The sequence below is a fragment of the Oreochromis aureus genome, linkage group 5 (assembly GCF_013358895.1).
Source record: "Oreochromis aureus strain Israel breed Guangdong linkage group 5, ZZ_aureus, whole genome shotgun sequence".
In the NCBI taxonomy this organism is placed as follows: domain Eukaryota; kingdom Metazoa; phylum Chordata; class Actinopteri; order Cichliformes; family Cichlidae; genus Oreochromis; species Oreochromis aureus.
Window position 1 is genome coordinate 24,779,004 of NC_052946.1, and position 20,880 is coordinate 24,799,883.

Consider the following 20,880-nt stretch of genomic DNA (forward strand, 5'->3'; position numbering starts at 1 on the left):
GTTTTCAGATCCATTATTTAAGTATAAACACCTATATAACAGTCCAACCTTAACTTAATATTAAATTGAGCATTTATTTAAGTATAACTCAGAAGAAGTAAACTTTCTTATTTAGTAAAGATTACTTAGTAAAGTGTTTATTAGTTTGTGTATTATTATGTGTTACATTAATCCTCATATATCTGTGAGTAGGCAACATTTTACTGTTGTAGCTGCTTTTTGTAAAACGCAAATATGACTTATAGAGAGTACACACATACTGGAAACAGTCCCTGCAGGTAGTTTGCTTTCAGTAAATGTCAGAGATGTAGGAAGTAGGTGTGTGGCTTCAAAGAAAAATACAGCACCTGAAACAACCTTTTCGTCTGGTTTTGAAGTACAGCAGCTTGCATGCTATACTTCATGCTGTATGCTGTACATACAATATATGCCCTTTTGTTTTTATTATTATTTGTATTTGTTAGCTTTTTAACTCGGCAATCTCTGTAATTCTATGTGTGCAAATTCTGCGAAACCGTACATGCTTTTCTGAGTAGTATTTGCATTTGCTTGACATTTAGCCCTTATTGCAGCAAACTCATAGTAGCCTAATGTTTATGTTGGACTATTTTTTCTGAAATATAACATATATTATTCTGTGTTTTTTTTGGTTACAAGAAAAGAAAATGTCTTTTTTGTAAAAATGTATCTTGGCTTCTATATTCACTTTACTTTGATGCTATGTTTATAATGTAAGTAATGGTTTTTGTATTGTTTTGTATCTTTTTTATGATAGGCAGTATAAAATTAAATGATCTAAATGGATACAGCTGATCTACAGGTACTGAATTTGTACATCCTGTAATGTCAAAAACCCATTAACACATTAACGACACTGCGAACAGTTCAGCTAATGTTACCCTGAGCAGCAGACCCAAAGTGGGCTGCTTAGGTCAATGTCTTGATCACATTTTCTTTCATCTTGAACTTTTAGTGTGACGTAAGTGACATAACTTAAGGACGACGTGAGCAGTTTCACATTACTTTTACTCCAGTCAAAAAACACGTGTAGCTTTTTGACCTATATGTATAAAATCAGTGGAGTTAGGTATACTCCTTAGAGAACAGCCTAAGAGAAGTAAATACTGTAACCGTGTTATTATTTTGATTGAAACCATGCCGTTTCTATTCATTAGCATCAAATGTTCCGACGGCACCATTCATAAAGTTTATCAGTTGGAAGGCTCTGTTACAGACCATGCTCCTTTCACCCACAAAGTAGGTGGCACTTCTGTGCTCTACTTGTGAAGGGGAATCCTGATTTGTACAGCGTCACTGCCGCCCTTTGTGGCTATATAGTGTGACGGTACTAGTAGCTACTGTCTACTGCGTAGTGAGCACACATATGCTAACGTCACATCCTGAAGGTTTCATACATGGAACCATGTGGTTTGGTTTGTCTGTCAGTGACGGAAGTAAATGTCTGTAGTTTCTTTTTTTTATGATACGAGGGCACACGTCATGTGGTATAAGTAGGTGGCAGTTTTGCACAGGGGTGTCAGATATTAATTAATAACTTCTTATGACTAAATCTGATCATTTCTGATGTACTTCCATAGCTTCTGCAAAATGAAAAACAACACAGAATGTCGATGCAAATGACACCGAAAGCAAATATGGTCAAAATTTTAGTCAGTAAAAAATTATTATTCAGCCACTGTGCAAACTAACTTATCAAGCGGGGGAGATTCACTCACATCTTTCTACATTACTTATATATAATCAAGGTAAGCAACAGCAAGGCCATAATATAATTATGACAGATATATATATATTATTTTTATTATTTCATCCATTTTCTTAACCACTTATCCATTTTTGGATTGAGTGCTCCAGGTGCTCCAGCCTATCCTGAGTGACATAAATTGATAGTCAGCGTGTTTACAAGGGCAGCTGAGAGAGACAGTCACGTCGCTGGACTTTGGGGGGGAAGCTAGAGTACCAGGAGAAAACCCATTCAGGTGCTTTTTCTAAACCACAGTAACTACTGCAGCAACGCGATGCCTAGTGTTAAACAAAGGGGAAAAAAATCCTCCGATTAGAGAAAGCCACATGTATGGCGTTTTGGCCTTCTAATTACAATAAATGAAGTGGCTCATTTAACAAAATTTAAGCACCTTCTTGATTTGCCAGGAAATTCCCCATCAACAAAAGCAACCTAAAGTACTGTCACCAAAAGGTCACAGAACGACAGTAAAACCTTCACATCATCATGCATTTGCACTGTGTAACCCTGCACAAAATCACACGTTTGTTCTTCTGTACATACCATGCAAATCTTTAGTCATTCCATACTTTTTTGAGTTCACTGAGGTCACCTTTGGGTTTCAGCAGGGATTATCATACTCACTCATTGTGGGCTGTGGGATTTCCAGGCACAAAACTATAAAATATTGTTATTGCTTCTGCTAGTTGCTTTGTATTATATATACAATTTAAGTTAGTACACTTGTAAGAAACTCTTCAGTTTGTTTTGGAGTCACTGTAAATTCTTGAGGATCAGAAAAGTAAAAAATAGCTTTTTCCTGCCAAAGTTTCCATATCATTAGTGGTCGCTCGTTTATGGCAGGAGTTACGTTCCAAAAATAACCCGCGATAGGTAAAATCCGCGAAGTAGCCAGTTTTATTTTTTACAATTATTATAGATGTTTTAAGGCTGTTAAACCCCTGACTACACACTTTATACACTTTTCTCAGGGAGGCATGAACAGTTTCACACTTTTCTCTCTTGTTTAAACACCCTCAAAGTTTAAACCTTCGTAGAAAAAAAAGTCCAGTATTATAGAGTGAAACCAAAGATCAAACCCTGTTTTCAGGTCCAAAACATGGGAATAGAGCAGCTGCGAGATAATTCTACATTAATGAATCAATGGTACGGAAGTAGGGGAAGCAAGAAGAATGAGTTGAGTAAAGTCTGACTTATCTGACTGTTTTGTTTCGCTTAATGCGCCTTATAATCCGAAAAATACGGTAACTTCTACCTTCTTTTTGCATGTCCAGAAGTCCAACTTTTTGTGCGATGGCAGCATCTTCCTCTGCCTTTTGGGTGCTACCGCAGGTGCCTTTGATGGTGCAAAACCTTTCGTCGACATTGTTGTGTTTGTTGGGGAGAAAACTTACAACCATACAGTACAGCACTTCAGAGTCACACTGCTAGTGATCGAAGATTTATGTAAATCTGACAAGCTGAACGCATTCTGTACTGTACAGGAGACGTGGCACAGAGGAGACTGATTGACAATGGTCTACAGCCAATAAGGACACAGGACACAATGTGCTGCAAAAAAAAAAAAAGCATGCAAAATTGCACAAAAAAGATGATTAGCTTGAAATGATAAAAATGGTAAATGATGAACTGGCAGAGATAAGAAAAAAGGGTAAGGTTACCCAAAACTGAAAAGTAATGTATATTTCAGAATTATACAAAAAGGCCTTTTTCAGGGAACACAAAATGGGTTAACAATTTAAAGCTGTTCTGCAGCAATGGAGGTTGATTAAGCCTTGAAAGCTGGTGCTACTAATTCCAATAGGTGTTCCAAATGTATAAAAGCAGTGTTGGAACACATTGTGGTACCATACCCTCCTGATCAGCTGAATCACCAGGGTATGCTAGAAAAAGGCAATTAACAAGAGAGAGACAGACCGTCATAACCCTTCAAGTGTCAGTTAGTATGGTTTCCTTTATTAAAAAAAGGCACTCAGAAACTGGGGTAAACTCTAACAGGAAGAGGTCTGGCAGACCCCAAACCACAACTGAATCAGAGAACAAGCTTCTGAGAGTTACCATCTTGCCTGATAGGCGGCTCACACGATAACAGCCTCAAGCACAGATTAATATTGGTTGTAGTCAGAGATGGTCAGTAATGCGTCGAAAGTAATGTGTTACTGCAATCCGTCTACTTTTTCCAAGTAACGAGTAAAGTAAGGGTTTACTATTGCAAAAAAGTAATTCGATTACTGTTACTTTCCTGTAAGCATGCTGCATTACTGCGTTACTAAACTGTGATGTTGTTTGTGAGAGCGCCTCATGACAATGATGTATGAGCGTGCGACGTCCGTGGTAGCACCAGACGTATGTAGAGCAACTACAGATAATATGGAGTGCGGGAGAGAGTACGACCATGCAGCGTTTAAAGCTTGGAAGTACTGACATTACTTTGAGTTTGATTCTGTAAAAGGTGACAAAAATATTAGCGTCTGCTGTACACTCAGCGTGGGAACAAACTTTTTTCTACAGTGAAAGATTAAACTTCAAATCTGAGACAGTACCTTGCACGCTGCCACGGGAATGTGAAATTCACAGAGAAACCCCTGGATCCCCCCACTGACATTACCTGCTGCGGCACAGGGCAAACCTCCACCGGTCCCACTCCTGCTAAACAGGTGAAAAAAGATTTAAGAACAACAGGACTTGGTAGAAAATAGGTTTAAATGTTAAACAAATTTTTTCCAGTCAGAGAATGTTGCATATACTTTTTAAAAAGTAATTAAGCAATAAAGTAACTAAATACTTTTGAAAATAAGTGATCAGTAAAGTAACGAGATTACGTTTTTGGAGAAGTAATCAGTAATTAGTTACTAAAACTATTTTCAAGTAACTTGACCAAAACTGGTCGCAGTAAGCAAGTCTCAGTTTCAACTGTGAAGACTTGGAGCTGCAGGTTTGACAGGACGAGTTGCAACAAGAAAGCGTCAGAATAAGACAAAGAGGCTCGCATGGGCCATGAAACGCCACCACTGGACTACTGAAGATGGGAAGAAGGTATTATGGACTGGTGAATCAAAATTTGTAATCTTCGGTTGATCAAGCAGGATCTTTGTATGCCGTCAAGTAGGTGAAAGGATGGTTGCACTGCGTGTGGCATCAACTGTCAAAGATGGAGGAGGAAGTGTGATGGCCTGTGGCCTTTTTGCTGGATACCGGGTCGGTGACAGAGTGAGAGGCACCCTGAACCAAAACTGGAAACATTGGGGCGTTCTAAAACTTTTGACCGGTAGTGTATATTTGAAGTTTAAATCGCTAAAATTCAATAACCATTGTGTTAGAATGACCAGTTGAAGTGGAAGTGGAAGATATGACGTGCAGATCACTTGAGTGTTTCAACCACACTAAAAACGACAGGAAACATACCCACAGACAGCAATCTGAGGTTTCAGCCTCTGATGTTAAGTGGCAGACCTTCATAGATTTCTAGTCTACAAGCCATACCACTGTATGGCTTTGCATAGTACTAAAGACACATACATCTTATCCAGTAAAATGTATTGGCATTAGATAAATACTATAGGGAAAAAAACTAAATAAACAAAATTAATGAACACCTTTGGAGAGAAAACACAAAGGAGAGCAACACAGCTCTGTACTTTATACCTATAAAGCCAAGTATATAGCTTTTGTGAGTTATTTTTTAAAGATTTCTACATCATCATCATCTTCCTTTCTACATCATCAGTGTGATCCTCCACCCCCCCGACACACACAAAAAAAAAACCTAACAGGAAACTTTATCTGTGCACAAAGAACATAGTGTTCTTCTGTACCTTTTGTTCGTACAAGACAGTTTCCACAGACAAAATCTGGACTCATTGCTAAACATATTGCTCCTCCACATGTTCAGGTTCCAGTGCACATGTTGCCTGGCCCCACAGTGAAGGACTGTGCAAACCTCCTGGCAGCATGGTTACTGCAGATTTGTCAGCTGAACATCCATAATATAAATTCTGTTCCACCATATCCCAAAGGCACTATAAACTCATTGTCATGCTCAAGAAACTAGATTAAGATGAACTGAGCTTTGTGACATGGCGAATCATCTCGTAGGATGCAGCCAGCAGAAGATGGGTACACTCTGGTTATAAAGGCAGCAACACTACGGCAACACTATGGCTGTGGCATTTAAACTATGCTCAGTTGGTATTTGGCTCAAAGTGTGCCATGAGCATAATCCCCAAAACATCGCATAACCACCAGCCTGACCTGTAGATACAAGACAGAATAGTTCCTTTCACGTTGTTTACACTGAATTCTGACCGTACCATCTGAACAGTGCAGAAGGAATCAAGTCTCATCAGACCAGGTCTGATTTTTGTGAACCCCCGTGAACTGTAGCCTCTGTTCTTAAGAAGAGTAGCATGTGGTGTAGTCTTCTGCTGCTATAGTCCAAAAATTGATGTGTTGTGCTTTCAGAGTTGCTCTTATTTTGGGTGTAACGAGCAATTATCGTTTTTAATCTGTCAACCCTATAAATGGCTGTGTGGAAAATTCTAGCAGATCAGAAGTTTCTGAAATACCCAGACCAGCCTGTCAGACCCCGGATGTTAAGTCACCTTTCTCACACATTCTGGTGCTTGATTTAAACTTCAGCAGGTTTTCTTGACCATGTCTATATATCAACATTGAGTTGCTGCCATTTAATTGGCTAATTAGATATTTGCATTATCAAGCTACTGAACAGGTATACCTAATAAACAGGTATATTGTACAGCCATAGTGAGCACCACAGAGGAGTGGAATCTAGGAAAGAAGCTGTCATAAACAAAAAGAGGCTGTCACATGAAATTTGTCACCTGTCATTTGTGAGAGTGTGACATTATTTCAGGAGTGTTTGAGATGTTCTTGCATGTGTTCGAAAACTAGCTCCTCCGACACATGCTTTTACAGGAAAGTCTCTTAGAGGAAAGATATATATTAGTGTTGACAACAAGCATTAAATGTTGTCTGCTTTGGATAAATCAAACAGCTTCACTGTAGATAAGCTTAGAAGTACAGCTTTACCCAGTTCAATTATACAATAAAATAAAATAGCAAGTCATCTGGTAAATTTACAGCAGTTAAAAAAAAGCTGAACTAAGCTAATTTTTTTTTCAGTTTAGCGTGTTCGTGAAGTGCTCTGTATTTACTAGTGGTCTTTCACTTCCTGACTACACAGTCACACTCTGTCATGCTGACGTCAGCCACCGATATAAAAACCTATAAGCACACGCAGAGCACTGGACACAATGATTCACCTGAACCTCTCCATGGCACTTATACCATTATTTGTGCTGACGTTTTGGACTATAGGATGCGTTAAAAGCTGCGGTAATCAACAGACTAAGATAAATGGACGGTGCTGTGACATGTGTCCCCCAGGTAAAAAAAAAATTAACCTTCTAAAAAATAAGATGAGTGTCTTTTAATCTAATGTTTTGATTAGTTTGATCTAATTATTACAGTAGTGATCTGTTTGATGTAATTATCAGATTATGTGGTTAAGCTGAACTGTTTTGTTCAAGATTCTGTGAAAAATACTGAAAGTCGCTGATTTTAACTTGTTCCTGGTTTTAAAGGCACTTATGTAGAAGAATTTTGCTCTGAGAGCCAACAAACTGCCTGCAAAGCCTGTCCAGAGGGACATTTCTCACAACTTCATAACATCTTTGACAGATGTGAAAAATGCCAGACATGTCAGCGTAAGTTGAGAGAAGCTGGGAAGGCATTTACCAGAACTAGTAAAAGATAAAATATTGCGTTGAATTCTGTGGTTTCAATTCTTGTCTGTCTACAGATTATGCTGTGAAATGTAAATCAACCACAAACGCAACCTGTAGTTGTGTCGATGGTTTCCTGTGCTCCAACAGCATCTGTTCGACTTGTGTGGAAGACAAATGCGTCACAGGAGAGAGACTGAAAAGGACAGGTAAGAATGGACATTTTGAGTTTTTACAGCTGCAAATAAAATATATATACTGCCACAAAAACTGGTTTGACTATTGCAGTGTATATACCAATCACCGTTTTGCATCTGTGTAATTGTGGACGTTTAAAAGTCAAGACATTTTTATCATTACATGCTATTTAAAACAGATCCATGTGAAAGAATTTTTTAAATTTGTAATTTTATTCCATGTCTGCTGTTCAACCTGAGCCTACTGATCAGGTGATTCATGAGTGGGTAAAGGAGGAGCTGTTCATAATGTCAAGAGTGTTTAGCAAAGGTTTTGTCTTAAGTTGCAGTCCTTACTATAGGTCATTAGATATAAACTCATAAAACTTGTGTGACATCACTTGACTCATGTTTGACCTCACAGCTGAAACTGACGATAAGTCACAGGACCACCAAAGCTGACAAAATCAGTCATCCTGTAACCACAAATATCCCCTCCAAAGTATCTTTCATGTGTACTGAAATAGTATTTCTTTCTTTCGTTCCAGTCGTCTCCTCGAATGCAAGGGTGATAGAATATTCGTATGAGTGTGAGGCCATATGTGGCGAAAAGGAATATTTCGATGTGCAAAAGAATGGCTGCACACCACTGACACAGTAAGCTCGATTTTAGCAGGTTCTGCCACAGCGTTAAGTAAAAGAAGTCATGAACATGCCAGTGATGTAAAAGCTTTGTGCTAAACAGGTGCAGCGTGCTGGGATTTCCTGAAAAGTTTTCAGGGAACAGGACACACAACTCCATTTGTGACAGACCCGGTACGTACACATAGTCACATATTTTATTGACACAGGCTGTAATTTGTTGATTCCTCAGCATGTAACACTTGTGATACGCTACAACAAAACATAGTGACAATATGCTGCAGGTGAATACGTGTACAAGAAACTTAACTATGATTTGACTTTTCACCAGAGCCCAAAGACGATGGAACCTTCATTCATGTGATCCTTGGCATTAGTGTCATTTTGCTCTCTCTCAGCCTCTTTCTGTTCATGTCCTACACATGTATAAAGTACCTAAGGATTCACACAGCAAGTAAGTTCATGGAAAATCATATCAGTATGTCAAAGTGGAATCACTGGCATGGCGAGATTTCCTTCAGAAAACCACATGTGACATTTAAACAATCAAAATAAACATTCATTAACAGAAGAAACTGATGTGACTCAACCTAAATATTAATGCTACTGCTCCTTTTAAAAACACCATCATAATGGGAACTTCCCAGAATTATTTTCATTAATGTTTTTGTGATGTATCAACAGTAGAAAAAAAAGGAAGATTCAAATGCTGATCATTGGATAAGAGATCTAAATTAATCAGTACAATAACAGTTCTTTTGTACTTTATGTTGCTACTTAACTGCAAAAGGACTAATCTAAATTCCCACGGTGGCAGTTGGCTATAGAACTTTATGCACTACAGCTACTATAGTAGTCAGTTACTGGACACTATAGTGGACACTTCTATATTTGCCTGCAAAGCCTGTCCAGAGGGACATTTCTCACAACTTCATAACATCTTTGATAGATGTGAAAAATGCCAGACATGTCAGCGTAAGTTGAGAGAAGCTGAGAAGGCATTTAACAGAACTAGCAAAAGATGAAATATTGTGATTAATGCTGTGGTTTCAATTCTTGTCTGTCTACAGATTATGCTGTGGAATATACATCAACCACAAATGCAACCTATATATATAAGAAGAATGCTCAGGAGATCACTCTGTGCTAGTATGGAGTAATCTTCTGAGCACTCTTTTTATATAACAACACTGTCTTTTCTTCTTTTCTTTTTTTAAAATGTCATACCTTTAAATATCACATCATAAAACTAGACTTGTAGTCAAGACCGCCTAAACCAAGACCAAGACCAGAGGGTATCGAGACCAAGACTAAGACAGACCGAGTCAAGACCAAGACAAAGTCGAGACGAGACCAAGACAAAAAAGTCTTTAAACTGCAGCCAGATGCTGCTTCGTTTATGGGTGTCAGGCATATTTATGTGTTTTTGCGAAGCACTCACACAGCCCTCCTCACCATTGTCTACTGTCTCACTCATTAGAGACAGTAGACAGACACACGCTCCACTTGACTGTCGCGTCTTTCACCCTCTCTGTTTTTCACATAATGATATTATCCTATATCCTCGGCCACAATATGGAGGGATTGGAGCATAGCTGAGCCACTGTGTGAGAGCTGAGCAGCGAAAGGAAATTAAGTGAGGAGCCGGCTCTCGCTCAATGGGAGTCGACTCTTCTGATTCACTACAAAGCACTCTCTAAGCACGGCTCTTTGAGCTGATGCTTTTGCGCATGACATATTATCGAACGTTACGTTGTGTATCATGGATACTGTTGACTCCAAATCTCCCGACCACTATGTCGATCTGAGACAGCAAGACCGAGACAGCAAGACCAAGACAAGACCGAGGGATCCGAGACCAAGACAAGACCAAGACCAAAGTCCGTCGAGACCAAGACAAGACCAAGACCACGTAAAAGTGGTCTCGAGACCGGTGTCGAGACCAAGACCGGTCTTGAGACATCCAACTCTACATAAAACTAAAATAGGTGATTGTAGTGGAAATATGGCTGTCACCTTCTGGAATATCAATCAAAACCTTTTGTTGCACCACAAAAAAAAACAAAAAACAAAAAAACATGAACATGGCTCTGATTAGCATTACTGCAGGGAATACTTTGAGTAGCAGTGATATTATGAACATCACTGCACTATATATCACTTTACTAAAAAAAATATTGATTCACATTGGAATATAATTATAATTTGATAGCCTAGAAGAGCAGAATCAGGATGTAATCAGGCAAATTATGTGATGATTTTATGCTTGCTAAAGTAGGTTACTACTACGCCTGTTTATGTGTCTGTTTGTTTGTGCGTTTGTAGGATTGTGGTTGTATTGGTGTTATTTTGTGAGGGAGCGGAAACTGGTGTTATAGTGTGTGTACCTATGCAAGCATGTGCATACTTCAGTTTCAATGTGCACACGTGTCACTTCTTTTTCCTCTTCTTTTTTTTCGAAATCCTCTAAGGCAGATTTAGTCAAACACATAAATACAAAAATTCTGTAGCAAAAAATTAACAGTTGCATTAATGCAGTTTATAAAGTGGGAAGTTTTTTATAAATATATCTGTTAGCTGTGCCCTCTTCTTGGATAAGCAAGAGGAAAAATGAATGGATGGATCTATTAGTTGTGTTTTACATTAAAGACATTTAAACCCTTGAGTGCATGGTGTCCACTACAGGGCAAAAAACTCAATCAAACTGGACATGTTTTAAGTCTGGCTTGGGAATATTAAAAAAACCAAACCTCTCTTTAAGTTAATAATAATTAAAGGTTGATCTTAAAAATCACATAACTAGCCTAACTTTGAAAAAAAGGTGAGCACATCGTGATAAAACCTTTCATACAGTTACAAAGCTGATGGATAATCAAACTCTAGCCATGATGTCCTTCTGTTAAAAATAAAAATAAAAGTCTGCTTATCTTGCTCCCATTTCTCAAAATATGAAACCGCACGTGAGAGTCACTGTGAAAAGTGATTAAGGTTATACCACTTATTTGTCTAAAACATATTGCACTATAGAACATCTGTAAGGCATTGGATGGAGTTCAATGTATTATACTTTAGTTACATGGAAAGTAATTAATGAACAATTGTTTTTACGTGCAGCAGCACCTTCTTCTTTGGATCGACTCCTGTCTGATGTTTCTGTTTCACAGGAGTGAAATGTTTATGATAAATCTGCCTCTGTTCCCCTAAAATGTTGCATTTCGGTGCTATTGAGCATAGTTGTGAAGGATCATTTGAGGTAAACAAATCAGAAAACTCCTGTGACTTCCTGCTAATAGAAAGTGAAGTGGAAAATGGGGGTGGCAGCAATGAAATGTGTGATGTTTATTATCGAATGTGTAGGTGTGCAGCAAGGAAATAATGTCATATTTCAACTAAAACATTGATGGTAATAATTCTCTCCTTGATTTAGACCACAAACCCATGCTGGCTGTCCCTACTAACATCAGTGACTTTCACCTACCAAAGGAAGAGAGCGGGCTTCAGTTTGTCCAGGATGGATCCAAGGAAAGTCACAGTTGTGAACTGGAAAGCATTATTTTAAGATGATATTATAACTCTGTTCAATTACAGCCACTATGCTAAAAATTAAAGGTGTAAAATATCTCGCTTGACATCAGTGCACAGGATCTAGGAGGGAAAGTGAAAAACATTTGTAGAACAGGTTTGATGATCCCTTTTGATCTTTACCATGACCTAAGCAGAAACACACTTAAATATGAATGAATTCACATTTAAAACCTCACTTTGATGTGGTAGTGATTTTATCTCAAGTCTATACTCGAAATAGATGGTTTCTTGCTGAATATTCAAGAGTATTGCAGTTTGGTGTGTAACACAGGTGTTTGTCTCTGAGGTTGGCCTTGCAGTTGTGCCCTTCTGGCATGAGTTTTAGATGAGCTACACAAGTTTTTAATGCTTATTATACTGCAAATAAACACACTGTTGGGAATGTTTTAGGTAGGTAGAGTTAATTTATTTTGTTTCTGTAGTATAGCAAAACAGATAAATTGTAATGAGAATAAATTAAGTGGTTTTAGTCATTTTTCTTTTCTTTATCTATCAGATGATTAATGAAAAATCTGTACACATTTTGTCATTACAAGAACTGCTTTTTAAAACATTGTTAAAGTTTGTCAAAAGCTTTCTCTAACAGTCAAGCTCTAACTGGATATTTATTAATTGCAACAACACATGATTGTTTCTTTTATAAATATATATTTCTTTTGTAACTGCATAATGACTCATTTATAAATATAAATTATTTTTTAAAATATTTTTTTCTGTTATAATGACTTTTAAAAATGTGATGTGATAAAAATGTAATGGCAAAAAACTGTATAAATGCAATAATAAATAATAATGTCTCACCTTCAGTGGCAGTGGTTTTTTGTAGTGTTCCTGTGACGTGCAGGCCAGGATATGCTATAATAAACGTGTGGCAGTTGTTTTTCTGTTCATAAAAAAGTTCTTATCAACAAAAAGAACGTAAACAGTGGGGGGGTTCCACAAAGGGTGCACTTCCTCTGCGTCCCTGCGGGGGCGCTGGTGGGCACGTTTTGGCTGAGCGGTCATATGACAGCTGCTTTTGTCCCTCTTCCCTTCCCTACTGGAAAAACGCCACATCTGACAGGGAGGGAGACGAAACAGGTACACCACCAGGGGAGCGCTGACCACCGACCTCAAGATGCTGGCACTAATAAACCGGCTTTTGGACTGGATCAAGTCTCTGTTTTGGAAGGAGGAGATGGAGTTGACGCTGGTCGGCCTGCAGTACTCGGGGAAAACAACATTTGTAAACGTGATCGCTGTAAGTCTCCAGCTGCTCTGCTACTAGCCGCCTTGCTAGGATACGGCTAACAGCCTTAGCTCGCATAATTGCATAGAGGTTACTAAGCTAGAAGTGGGCTAAACACTGTCCGGTTCTCTCGGGGTTGCTTTACTCTGTTGGTGGAGCCAGCATCCATAAAACACAGCCGCAGTCAAGAGGAGTTGCTGTTTTTTGTTTAGCTGTTTAATTTTGCAGCTTACCGGCTAGTAAGAGGCAGTGTTATGGTCTAAACTCCAAAGCTCAAAAACAGTATTTGACATCGTTTTACACCAAGGAGTTAAAAGCTGTCTGGGGTGCTTTAGTCACCAGGAAGTAAAGGTAATAACACGCTGACAGTAACTGTTGACAGTGGTGCAGCCAAACTGGAAGGATCACTTATGGTCATATGAACGTGTGTCATTGTAGTACAGGTCCCCTGCACCAGTGTTATGCAGGTGTACTTTCAAAGGTGATCATCTGCCAAAAAAATGATTGCCAGTGTTTAAACTGATGTAAATGAATTGTTGGCCTATGATTTGTGAGGCATTTCTCAAAACTCTCTCTTGTCAAGTTCTTTCAGCCAGAAACCACATTCTTGCATCAAGGTAGAAGATGCAGTCACAGACTTTTATATGTCCGTTATTTATGCAGGTCAAAAGTCTTAGAGATTAAAATGGCTTTTTAATTGAGATGTTTCCAAGAGGGGATTGATAAATGTACCACAATAACTTTGTTTTTCATCTATAACATAACATTTTCTGCAAGCAGTGATCTCGACTCCAGCCTTTTTACCAATCTAAGCAAATATATTGCACATAAAAACATAAACACAAATCACTTTTTGGCAGATGATCACTTTTTTGCACGACTGGTTTCCACTTTAAACTAAATACACAGAAAAAATCATGAGGACAACTAGCAGAGTCTGGGTGGGTTATCTTCTTTATTTTTTATATTTGTTTTCTTGTATTTAGAAAAGTCAGCTTCTCAGTTTCTGTAGTATTAATGCTTAAATGTGAGATTATAAAGCAGTGTCAGATTTCCATGACACATCTAAAAAGGGGACTAGATTAACACTGCACTTAAGTCAAGCACACGTAAACACAAGGAGAAGACATTTCTGCACTTATGTGAAAAAGACACAAAAGCAGACTGTAGCTTCTTGGTAGGGGTGTTGGTTTCTCATGCAACTTTGCAGTTATTTCTCAAAGACTGGTGGGGCAATCCAGGTTGCCCTATTATTGCTAAAATAGGCTTCTTTCTTTTTTTCCCCAAACCTTTGGTTGTTTTAGTTTCACATATGGGGGGCCCTAGTGAGGGTGACAACAGGTTGCAGGCATGCCTTTTACTCCATCAGCTGTCAGATAACCAATCAGATTAAATGTATCTGGCGCAGGCAAGGTCTGATTGGTGCAGCCTTAAAATTAAATAGCTTCAGATCAGTCATGATTCATTCATTCTGTACTTTTCTCTAATGTGCATCTTGTGTGTGTGTGTGTGTATGTAACAGTTGTCATCCAAAGTATGGATGAGTAATCAATTTTCGAAGAGATATGTTACCGGGATGTTAGAGGAAGCTCTTTTAAAAATGTTCGTGCGCTTGAGATGTCTTATCTACGCTGCCAGAGTTAAAAATAAGTGTGCACTTCCTCTGCAAAACTTGGCATTCTGGTTTCTGGCTGGTGTATTTTTATGTTTTTAATCAGTTTTACTAGGTGACAGTCAGTGTATTGATGATGTACAACCTCTGCTTTCAAAAAAATTCTCAATCATTTATTTGCTCTGGCCACTAATTCAACATTGGTATTCTACTATTATGTGAGCTCAGTTTTAAACAGTATATATTTAGGTGTTGGTCCTTTTTGTTAGGCAAACACTCAGCTACTGGAAGTTGTCAAAGTTGTTTTTTTAAAAAAAAGAATATATTTTTTTAAATTAGGTTAAAGTAAAAGTAATTCTTTCTAAGGACTCCGACTTGCACAGTTGAAACACTTTAAAGAAACACTGAATTGTGCTGAGGTTATATATATGCGTGCTGCATGAGTGTAAGTTCTTTTTCAGGCAGCTGTCAATCTTGATGAGCTGAAAAAAGCAGATTTTTATCAGGCATTTACTGCCGAGAACACAACATCTCTATAGAAATATTTTTGGCGCCCACATTTATCTGGTGATATCAAGGTTTTTGGGGTTGGAAAGTACTCTTCCCCTTCCTTTACGCTGAGTAAATGAAAAAAATACCCTACCAGACACTGACAATAGAGTGCATGAGTAGCTATGCAGGGATGGTTCCGCCTTTCTCAGTCATAAGACCGTTGCACTCATTTCCACTTAGCTTTGTCAGGTGACTCTGGCGAGTCATGTGCTGTGAAATGTTCATGCACCCGGCAGTGCAGGTTTACAAAGCATGGAGAAGGATATCTGCAGCTTGCAAACTTAAAAGGGAAATTCCACTGATTTTTCATACACAGACACATTTTTCTTTCCACTGAACCTTACACAAAGCATTCGCAAAAGCCCATTCACAAATAAACCCAGACATTTGATTTTATTGTCATTTCACTAAAATGATTCACTCTGTTTATTTTTTTTTCTTTTATGATACTCAAATTAGAGTCAACTTTGAATGTTTTACTTTTTATAGTCCCTTCCTCCTCTGCAGTAAAGACTCAGTGAAAACACTTTTACGATTGGATTATTCCTCATGAATGAATCTTCAGCTGCGGTTATGGCGTTATGTCAGTCCCGCTTTCATAAGCTACCATAAGTTATAAATTGCTTGTTAAAGGCCACTTGAATTTTAAATGTAAAAACTTATAAACGTTTCTTAGAACTGCCACTTCATTTGTAATCGCAGGGTGTATTCCCATGCAGCATGTTGCTATGCATTTCTTAAAAGCACACAGCTTGATGTATATGACTCCTGTTTTTTTGGGAAGTTAGTGCAGCACACATAAAGTATGTATGTGAGTGACCAGTTACGCTGTTATACTTGATTATATAGTGCAGATGTTGCAAAATGTGCATTTGAAATGCCTTTTTTTTTTCTTTTAATAAATCATATACTTGTCTTTCCTTTCAGTCTGGGCATTTCAGTGAAGATATGATTCCTACAGTCGGGTTCAACATGAGGAAGGTCACTAAAGGAAATGTCACGATCAAGGTTCAGTTTTAATCTAATCTGTCACAACTGATAAAATAAAAAACATCCCCAGAGTGGTTTTAGGAAAAAATATCTAAAGGTTTGGTCTTAATTCTGTAGATCTGGGATATAGGAGGGCAGCCGAGGTTCAGGAGCATGTGGGAGCGGTACTGTCGGGGAGTTAATGCAATTGTGTGAGTATCCTCGACTGCCTTTCATACCTTTTGTGTCATAAAGCAAACACTATTGTTGTCAATGATGACTAATTTTGATTTTGATCTTGTCAAGGTACATGGTTGACGCAGCAGATCGAGAAAAGGTGGAGGCATCGAGAAATGAGCTTCATAATTTATTAGACAAACCTCAGTTGCAAGGAATTCCCGTAAGTGTTCCACTTAAACCAATTTAGATATCTGTGTGATTTCAGAAGTAGTAACAGAGATCTGTGTGTGACTTCTCTTGATTACTCCACTGGAGTTTCAGAGTTCAAATTTAACTTGCCCCTTTTTAGGTTTTGGTACTGGGTAACAAAAGGGATCTCCCCACTGCACTAGATGAGAAGCAGCTCATTGAGAAAATGTAAGTTTGGAAAAATCTTGAAGGCATTTCAACTTTTCATCAATGTGTTGTAGGTTCTTTCTATCAGAAGCGTTCGCAGTTTGTCTCATCATGTTTTGTTTTTCAAAGAACCATTAGGATCCTTTCCTCATGTATATCTCTCTGTAAAGGGGAACTGTCTTTATTTATATCCAGCTATAAGTTTACTTGTTCCCTCTGCTGTCAAGTTGTCAAACATGTGCTGAGACTGGTACTAGTACTACTTTAACGCAATGATTTTCAAACTGTGGTGAGGACGCCCCCTGGGGGTTTTTTAGGGCCATTGCAGGGCTTGTATGGCTGACTGGTGAAAGGGAAATAAATCTGCTCTATGGACCTTTACTTTAAATTAAATTGTCTTAAAATGTAGGGGTGGGTGTTTTTTTTAGCTTCAGCTCACTACAATAAACTTTGTCCATAAGCATAAGGGGATTATTTCAAGCTTATCTTACATATATATATTATTCTTTACCTTTCTAGGAATCTGTCAGCTATCCAGGACAGGGAGATATGCTGTTACTCTATTTCCTGCAAAGAGAAAGACAACATTGGTAAGTTGTGGCATTATTTCTTACAATCGTTTGATTTCTTTGTTGCAGTGCTAAATCTGACCCTGCATATTTTTATTTATTTATTTATTTGCAGATATCACACTTCAATGGCTGATCCAGCACTCAAAGTCACGCAGGAGCTGAAAAAAGCCAAGTTGTTTTCCAGCTGTTATTGCCATGTTACCGTCATGTCACATCCTCATCACTCTGCAATGATGTACAGTCGTATCTTCACCTGCACTTCACCGTGCTGTACTGTTTTGCTTGTGTGACTTTTTTTTTTTTGGCATTTTACCTTTTTTTTGATTCTTAAACAAATCCCAACAATGCACTACAACAATTCTGAAGAAATTGGCATTATACATCTTGTAAAGCTGTACTTTAATTGGGAGTGAGAAACTATTTTTGAGCTACCTTTTTGTGTCTTCAGGCATTACACAATTGATGCTGCCAGGTAGTTTGTTACCCTTGTTGCTGTAACATCACCTTCTTCTAGGAGGGTTTATTCAGTTCAGCAGATCTCACAGTATGATGTTGTTCTTCAGACAGTCAGATATGATGCTTAAAACAGCTGATGTGAACACACAGGTTTTCCTCTTTCTGCCTAGCTCGGCTCTGTGATCATCTTGACTGTCAGCCTTCCCTTGATCAGGTTTTCTCCTTTCAAAGACATGCCAGTTGTTTTAGAAAATGTGCATTTAAGCGAGTCAGTTGAAGCAGGTCTGTACAAATATCAAGCTAGTATGATTTTTACTGATGTGGGATGTGTGTGTATGAATATATGATTCTATTTAAAGTTCTGAATGTACTAAAAGCAACACTGTATGGGGTTGTGTGGTTCATATTGGCCTCTATTTGTAATTAGCCTCAGTGGAACAATGTCCTTTTGTGCTGCCTCAAAGCTGAGAGAGAGGCAGGATTTAAAGTGCCTTGTGCAGTGTCTCTTCTCTGAAGCAAAGCAGCATGCAAGGTGTGCCTACAGTAACATCATAAAAACACCAATTCACTGTATTCTAGGAATAAAAAAAGGCATGCTTTTTAATTTAAACACTGTTTTGTTTTTCCCTTGTCCTTTGGTGTGATATTCTACCTAGTTGAACAGAATGTATCCATCAAAACAACAGTCACTGTATGGGGGTGGGGGAAAACATAAATATGTTCTTTTGTCTGAAGTGCTACAGTCATGGTGAAAAGAAGGTGCGCCCTCTTTCAGTGGAAAGAACTTATGTATCAGGACAGGATAAAAATAATCTCCTTAGCAGGTCTTAAAATGAGGTCAATACAACCTCAGATGAACTACAAAACATGACATGTTGCACTGTGTCATTATTTATTTAACAAAAACTAAGCCGAAATGCAGAAGGAGTGTGAAAACTAATTACACGCCATGATTCAGCAGCTTGTAGAACAACTTTAAAATATTATCTTGAAGTAACTATTTTCTGTGACTTCATCATCGTTGTGGGTTTTTATTTCTTTATTAAGGTTTGCCTGCATGTGCTTATGTACAAATCTCTTAAGATCCCATTGCAACACCTTGATCCCTTTTCAGCGCCACTGTTGTAGGTTTGCTGCTGTCGCATGACCCAGTTTCAGCCAAGTCTTACCTGTAAGACCGCTGACTTCACATCTGACTTTAAAATACTTTAGAGTAATGAAGAGATCATGGTTGACTCAGAGAATACGTTCCCAGATCCTGTGGCTGCACAACAATTTCAAGTTATCACCTGCCACCACTGTGTTTGGCAGTTGGTGTAGGGTATCTGACTTTTGTCAAACGTAGTGCTGTGCAGGGCCAACATTTCCATGTTGGTCTTATCTGTCTGAAGGACATTGTTTTAGAAATCCTGTGTTTTGTTCAGCTGTAACGTTGCAAACCTTAGTCATGGGAACCCTTATAAACAAACCTTATTTGTTCTGTCTTTTTTTTAAATTGTACGGTCATGAACTTTTATATTTGACATACTGAGTACTGTAGAGTCTGAGGTGTATTTTGCAGTTTCTCTTGGCGTTACATCATTTGACCATTGGGTGAATTTGCTGGGATGTCCACTCCTGGTAAAGTTAGCAATATAGAACGATGAATTTGAGATTATTTGGAAATGATCTTCAGCAACAATTACTTCTTTAACATTATTGTTGATTAATTTCTTTATGTTTGTTAAAATCTGCCAAATCAATCAATGTACTTGCCAAAACCCCGAGTCAATCTAACTACCAGAAACCTTGAATCACAGGCTGAGGGGGTGGTATGGCAACAATTTTTCACACCAGCCTATTAATCAGAAAGACCAAGACAGACTTTTAATTCATTTGAAATCCTGATGCTTAGCCTTGTCCACCCCAGCTGTAAAACTCAGAAACCAGTCTTATTTTTTATCATCTATCGTCCACCTGGGCCTCACACAGAGTTTCTGTCTGATTTCTCAGACTTTTTATCTGATTTAGTGCTCAGCTCATATAAAATAATTATTGTGGGTGATTTTAACATTCATGTAGATGCTAAGAATGACAGCCTCAACATGGCATTTAATCTGTTATTAGACTCAATTGGCTTCTCTCAAAATATAGAAGAACCCACCACTTTAACCACACTCTAGATCTTGTTTTAACATATGGCATAGAAACTAAACATTTAACAGTGTTTCCTGAAAACCCTCTCCTGTCTGATCATTTCCTGATAACATTTACATTTACAATAATTGATTACACAGCAGTGGAGAGTAGACTTTATCACAGTAGATGTCTTTCTGAAAGTGCTGTAACTAAGTTTAAGAATATAATCCACCCACTGTTATCATCTTCAATGCCCTGTACCAACACAGAGCAGAGCAGCTATCTGAACGCTACTCCAACAGAGGTCGATTATCTTGTTAATAATTTTGCCTCTTCACTACGTACGACTCTGGATACTGTAGCTCCTGTGAAAACTAAAGCCTCAAATCAGAAGTACCTGACTCCGTGGTATAATTCTCAAACACGTAGCCTAAAGCAGATGACTTGTAAGCTGGAGAGGAAATGGTGTTTCACAAATTTAGAAGATCATCAGTTAGCCTGGAGAAATAGTTTATTGCTTTATAAGAAAGCCCTCTGCAAAGCCAGAACATCTTACTACTTTTCACTGATTGAAGAAAATAAGAACAACCCCAGGTTTCTCTTCAGCACTGTAGCCAGGCTGACAAAAAGTCAGAGCTCTACTGAGCCAACAATCCCTTTAGTGTTAACTAGTGATGACTTCATGAACTTCTTCACAAATAAAATTTTAATCATTAGAGAAAAAATTACCCATAATCATCCCACAGATGTAACATTATCAACAGCTACTTTCAGTACCACTGATATTCATTTAGACTCTTTTTCTCCAATTGATTTTTCTGAGTTAACTTCAATAATTACTTCCTCCAAACCATCAACATGTCTTTTAGACCCCATTCCTACAAA

At 38.2% G+C, this 20,880-nt stretch overlaps 2 protein-coding genes across 2 annotated transcripts; both read left to right on the forward strand.

Moving 5' to 3' along the window:
• The first annotated feature begins 7,007 nt into the window (after window positions 1-7,007).
• tnfrsf18 (tumor necrosis factor receptor superfamily, member 18) lies at window positions 7,008-12,668 on the forward strand. Its single transcript, XM_039611900.1, has 7 exons — window positions 7,008-7,171; window positions 7,369-7,491; window positions 7,587-7,718; window positions 8,234-8,342; window positions 8,431-8,501; window positions 8,659-8,781; window positions 11,755-12,668. Exons 1-7 carry the CDS (start codon window positions 7,039-7,041, stop codon window positions 11,889-11,891), a joined length of 828 nt encoding a protein of 275 aa, XP_039467834.1. The 5' UTR covers window positions 7,008-7,038; the 3' UTR covers window positions 11,892-12,668.
• Window positions 12,669-12,892: 224 nt separating this feature from the next.
• LOC116334251 (ADP-ribosylation factor-like protein 8B-A) lies at window positions 12,893-18,487 on the forward strand. Its single transcript, XM_031757631.2, has 7 exons — window positions 12,893-13,152; window positions 16,232-16,312; window positions 16,412-16,485; window positions 16,580-16,673; window positions 16,803-16,870; window positions 17,369-17,439; window positions 17,534-18,487. Exons 1-7 carry the CDS (start codon window positions 13,030-13,032, stop codon window positions 17,581-17,583), a joined length of 561 nt encoding a protein of 186 aa, XP_031613491.1. The 5' UTR covers window positions 12,893-13,029; the 3' UTR covers window positions 17,584-18,487.
• Window positions 18,488-20,880: the final 2,393 nt, after the last annotated feature.

Coding starts and splice junctions, on each gene's coding strand:
- tnfrsf18 (XM_039611900.1), top strand. CDS start 7,039: ATGATTCACCTGAACCTCTCCATGGCACTTATACCATTATTTGTGCTG. Junction 8,343..8,430: donor GGCTGCACACCACTGACACA/GTAAGCTCGATT, acceptor TGTGCTAAACAG/GTGCAGCGTGCTGGGATTTC. Junction 8,782..11,754: donor CCTAAGGATTCACACAGCAA/GTAAGTTCATGG, acceptor TCCTTGATTTAG/ACCACAAACCCATGCTGGCT.
- LOC116334251 (XM_031757631.2), top strand. CDS start 13,030: ATGCTGGCACTAATAAACCGGCTTTTGGACTGGATCAAGTCTCTGTTT. Junction 13,153..16,231: donor CATTTGTAAACGTGATCGCT/GTAAGTCTCCAG, acceptor CTTTCCTTTCAG/TCTGGGCATTTCAGTGAAGA. Junction 16,674..16,802: donor CTCAGTTGCAAGGAATTCCC/GTAAGTGTTCCA, acceptor GCCCCTTTTTAG/GTTTTGGTACTGGGTAACAA.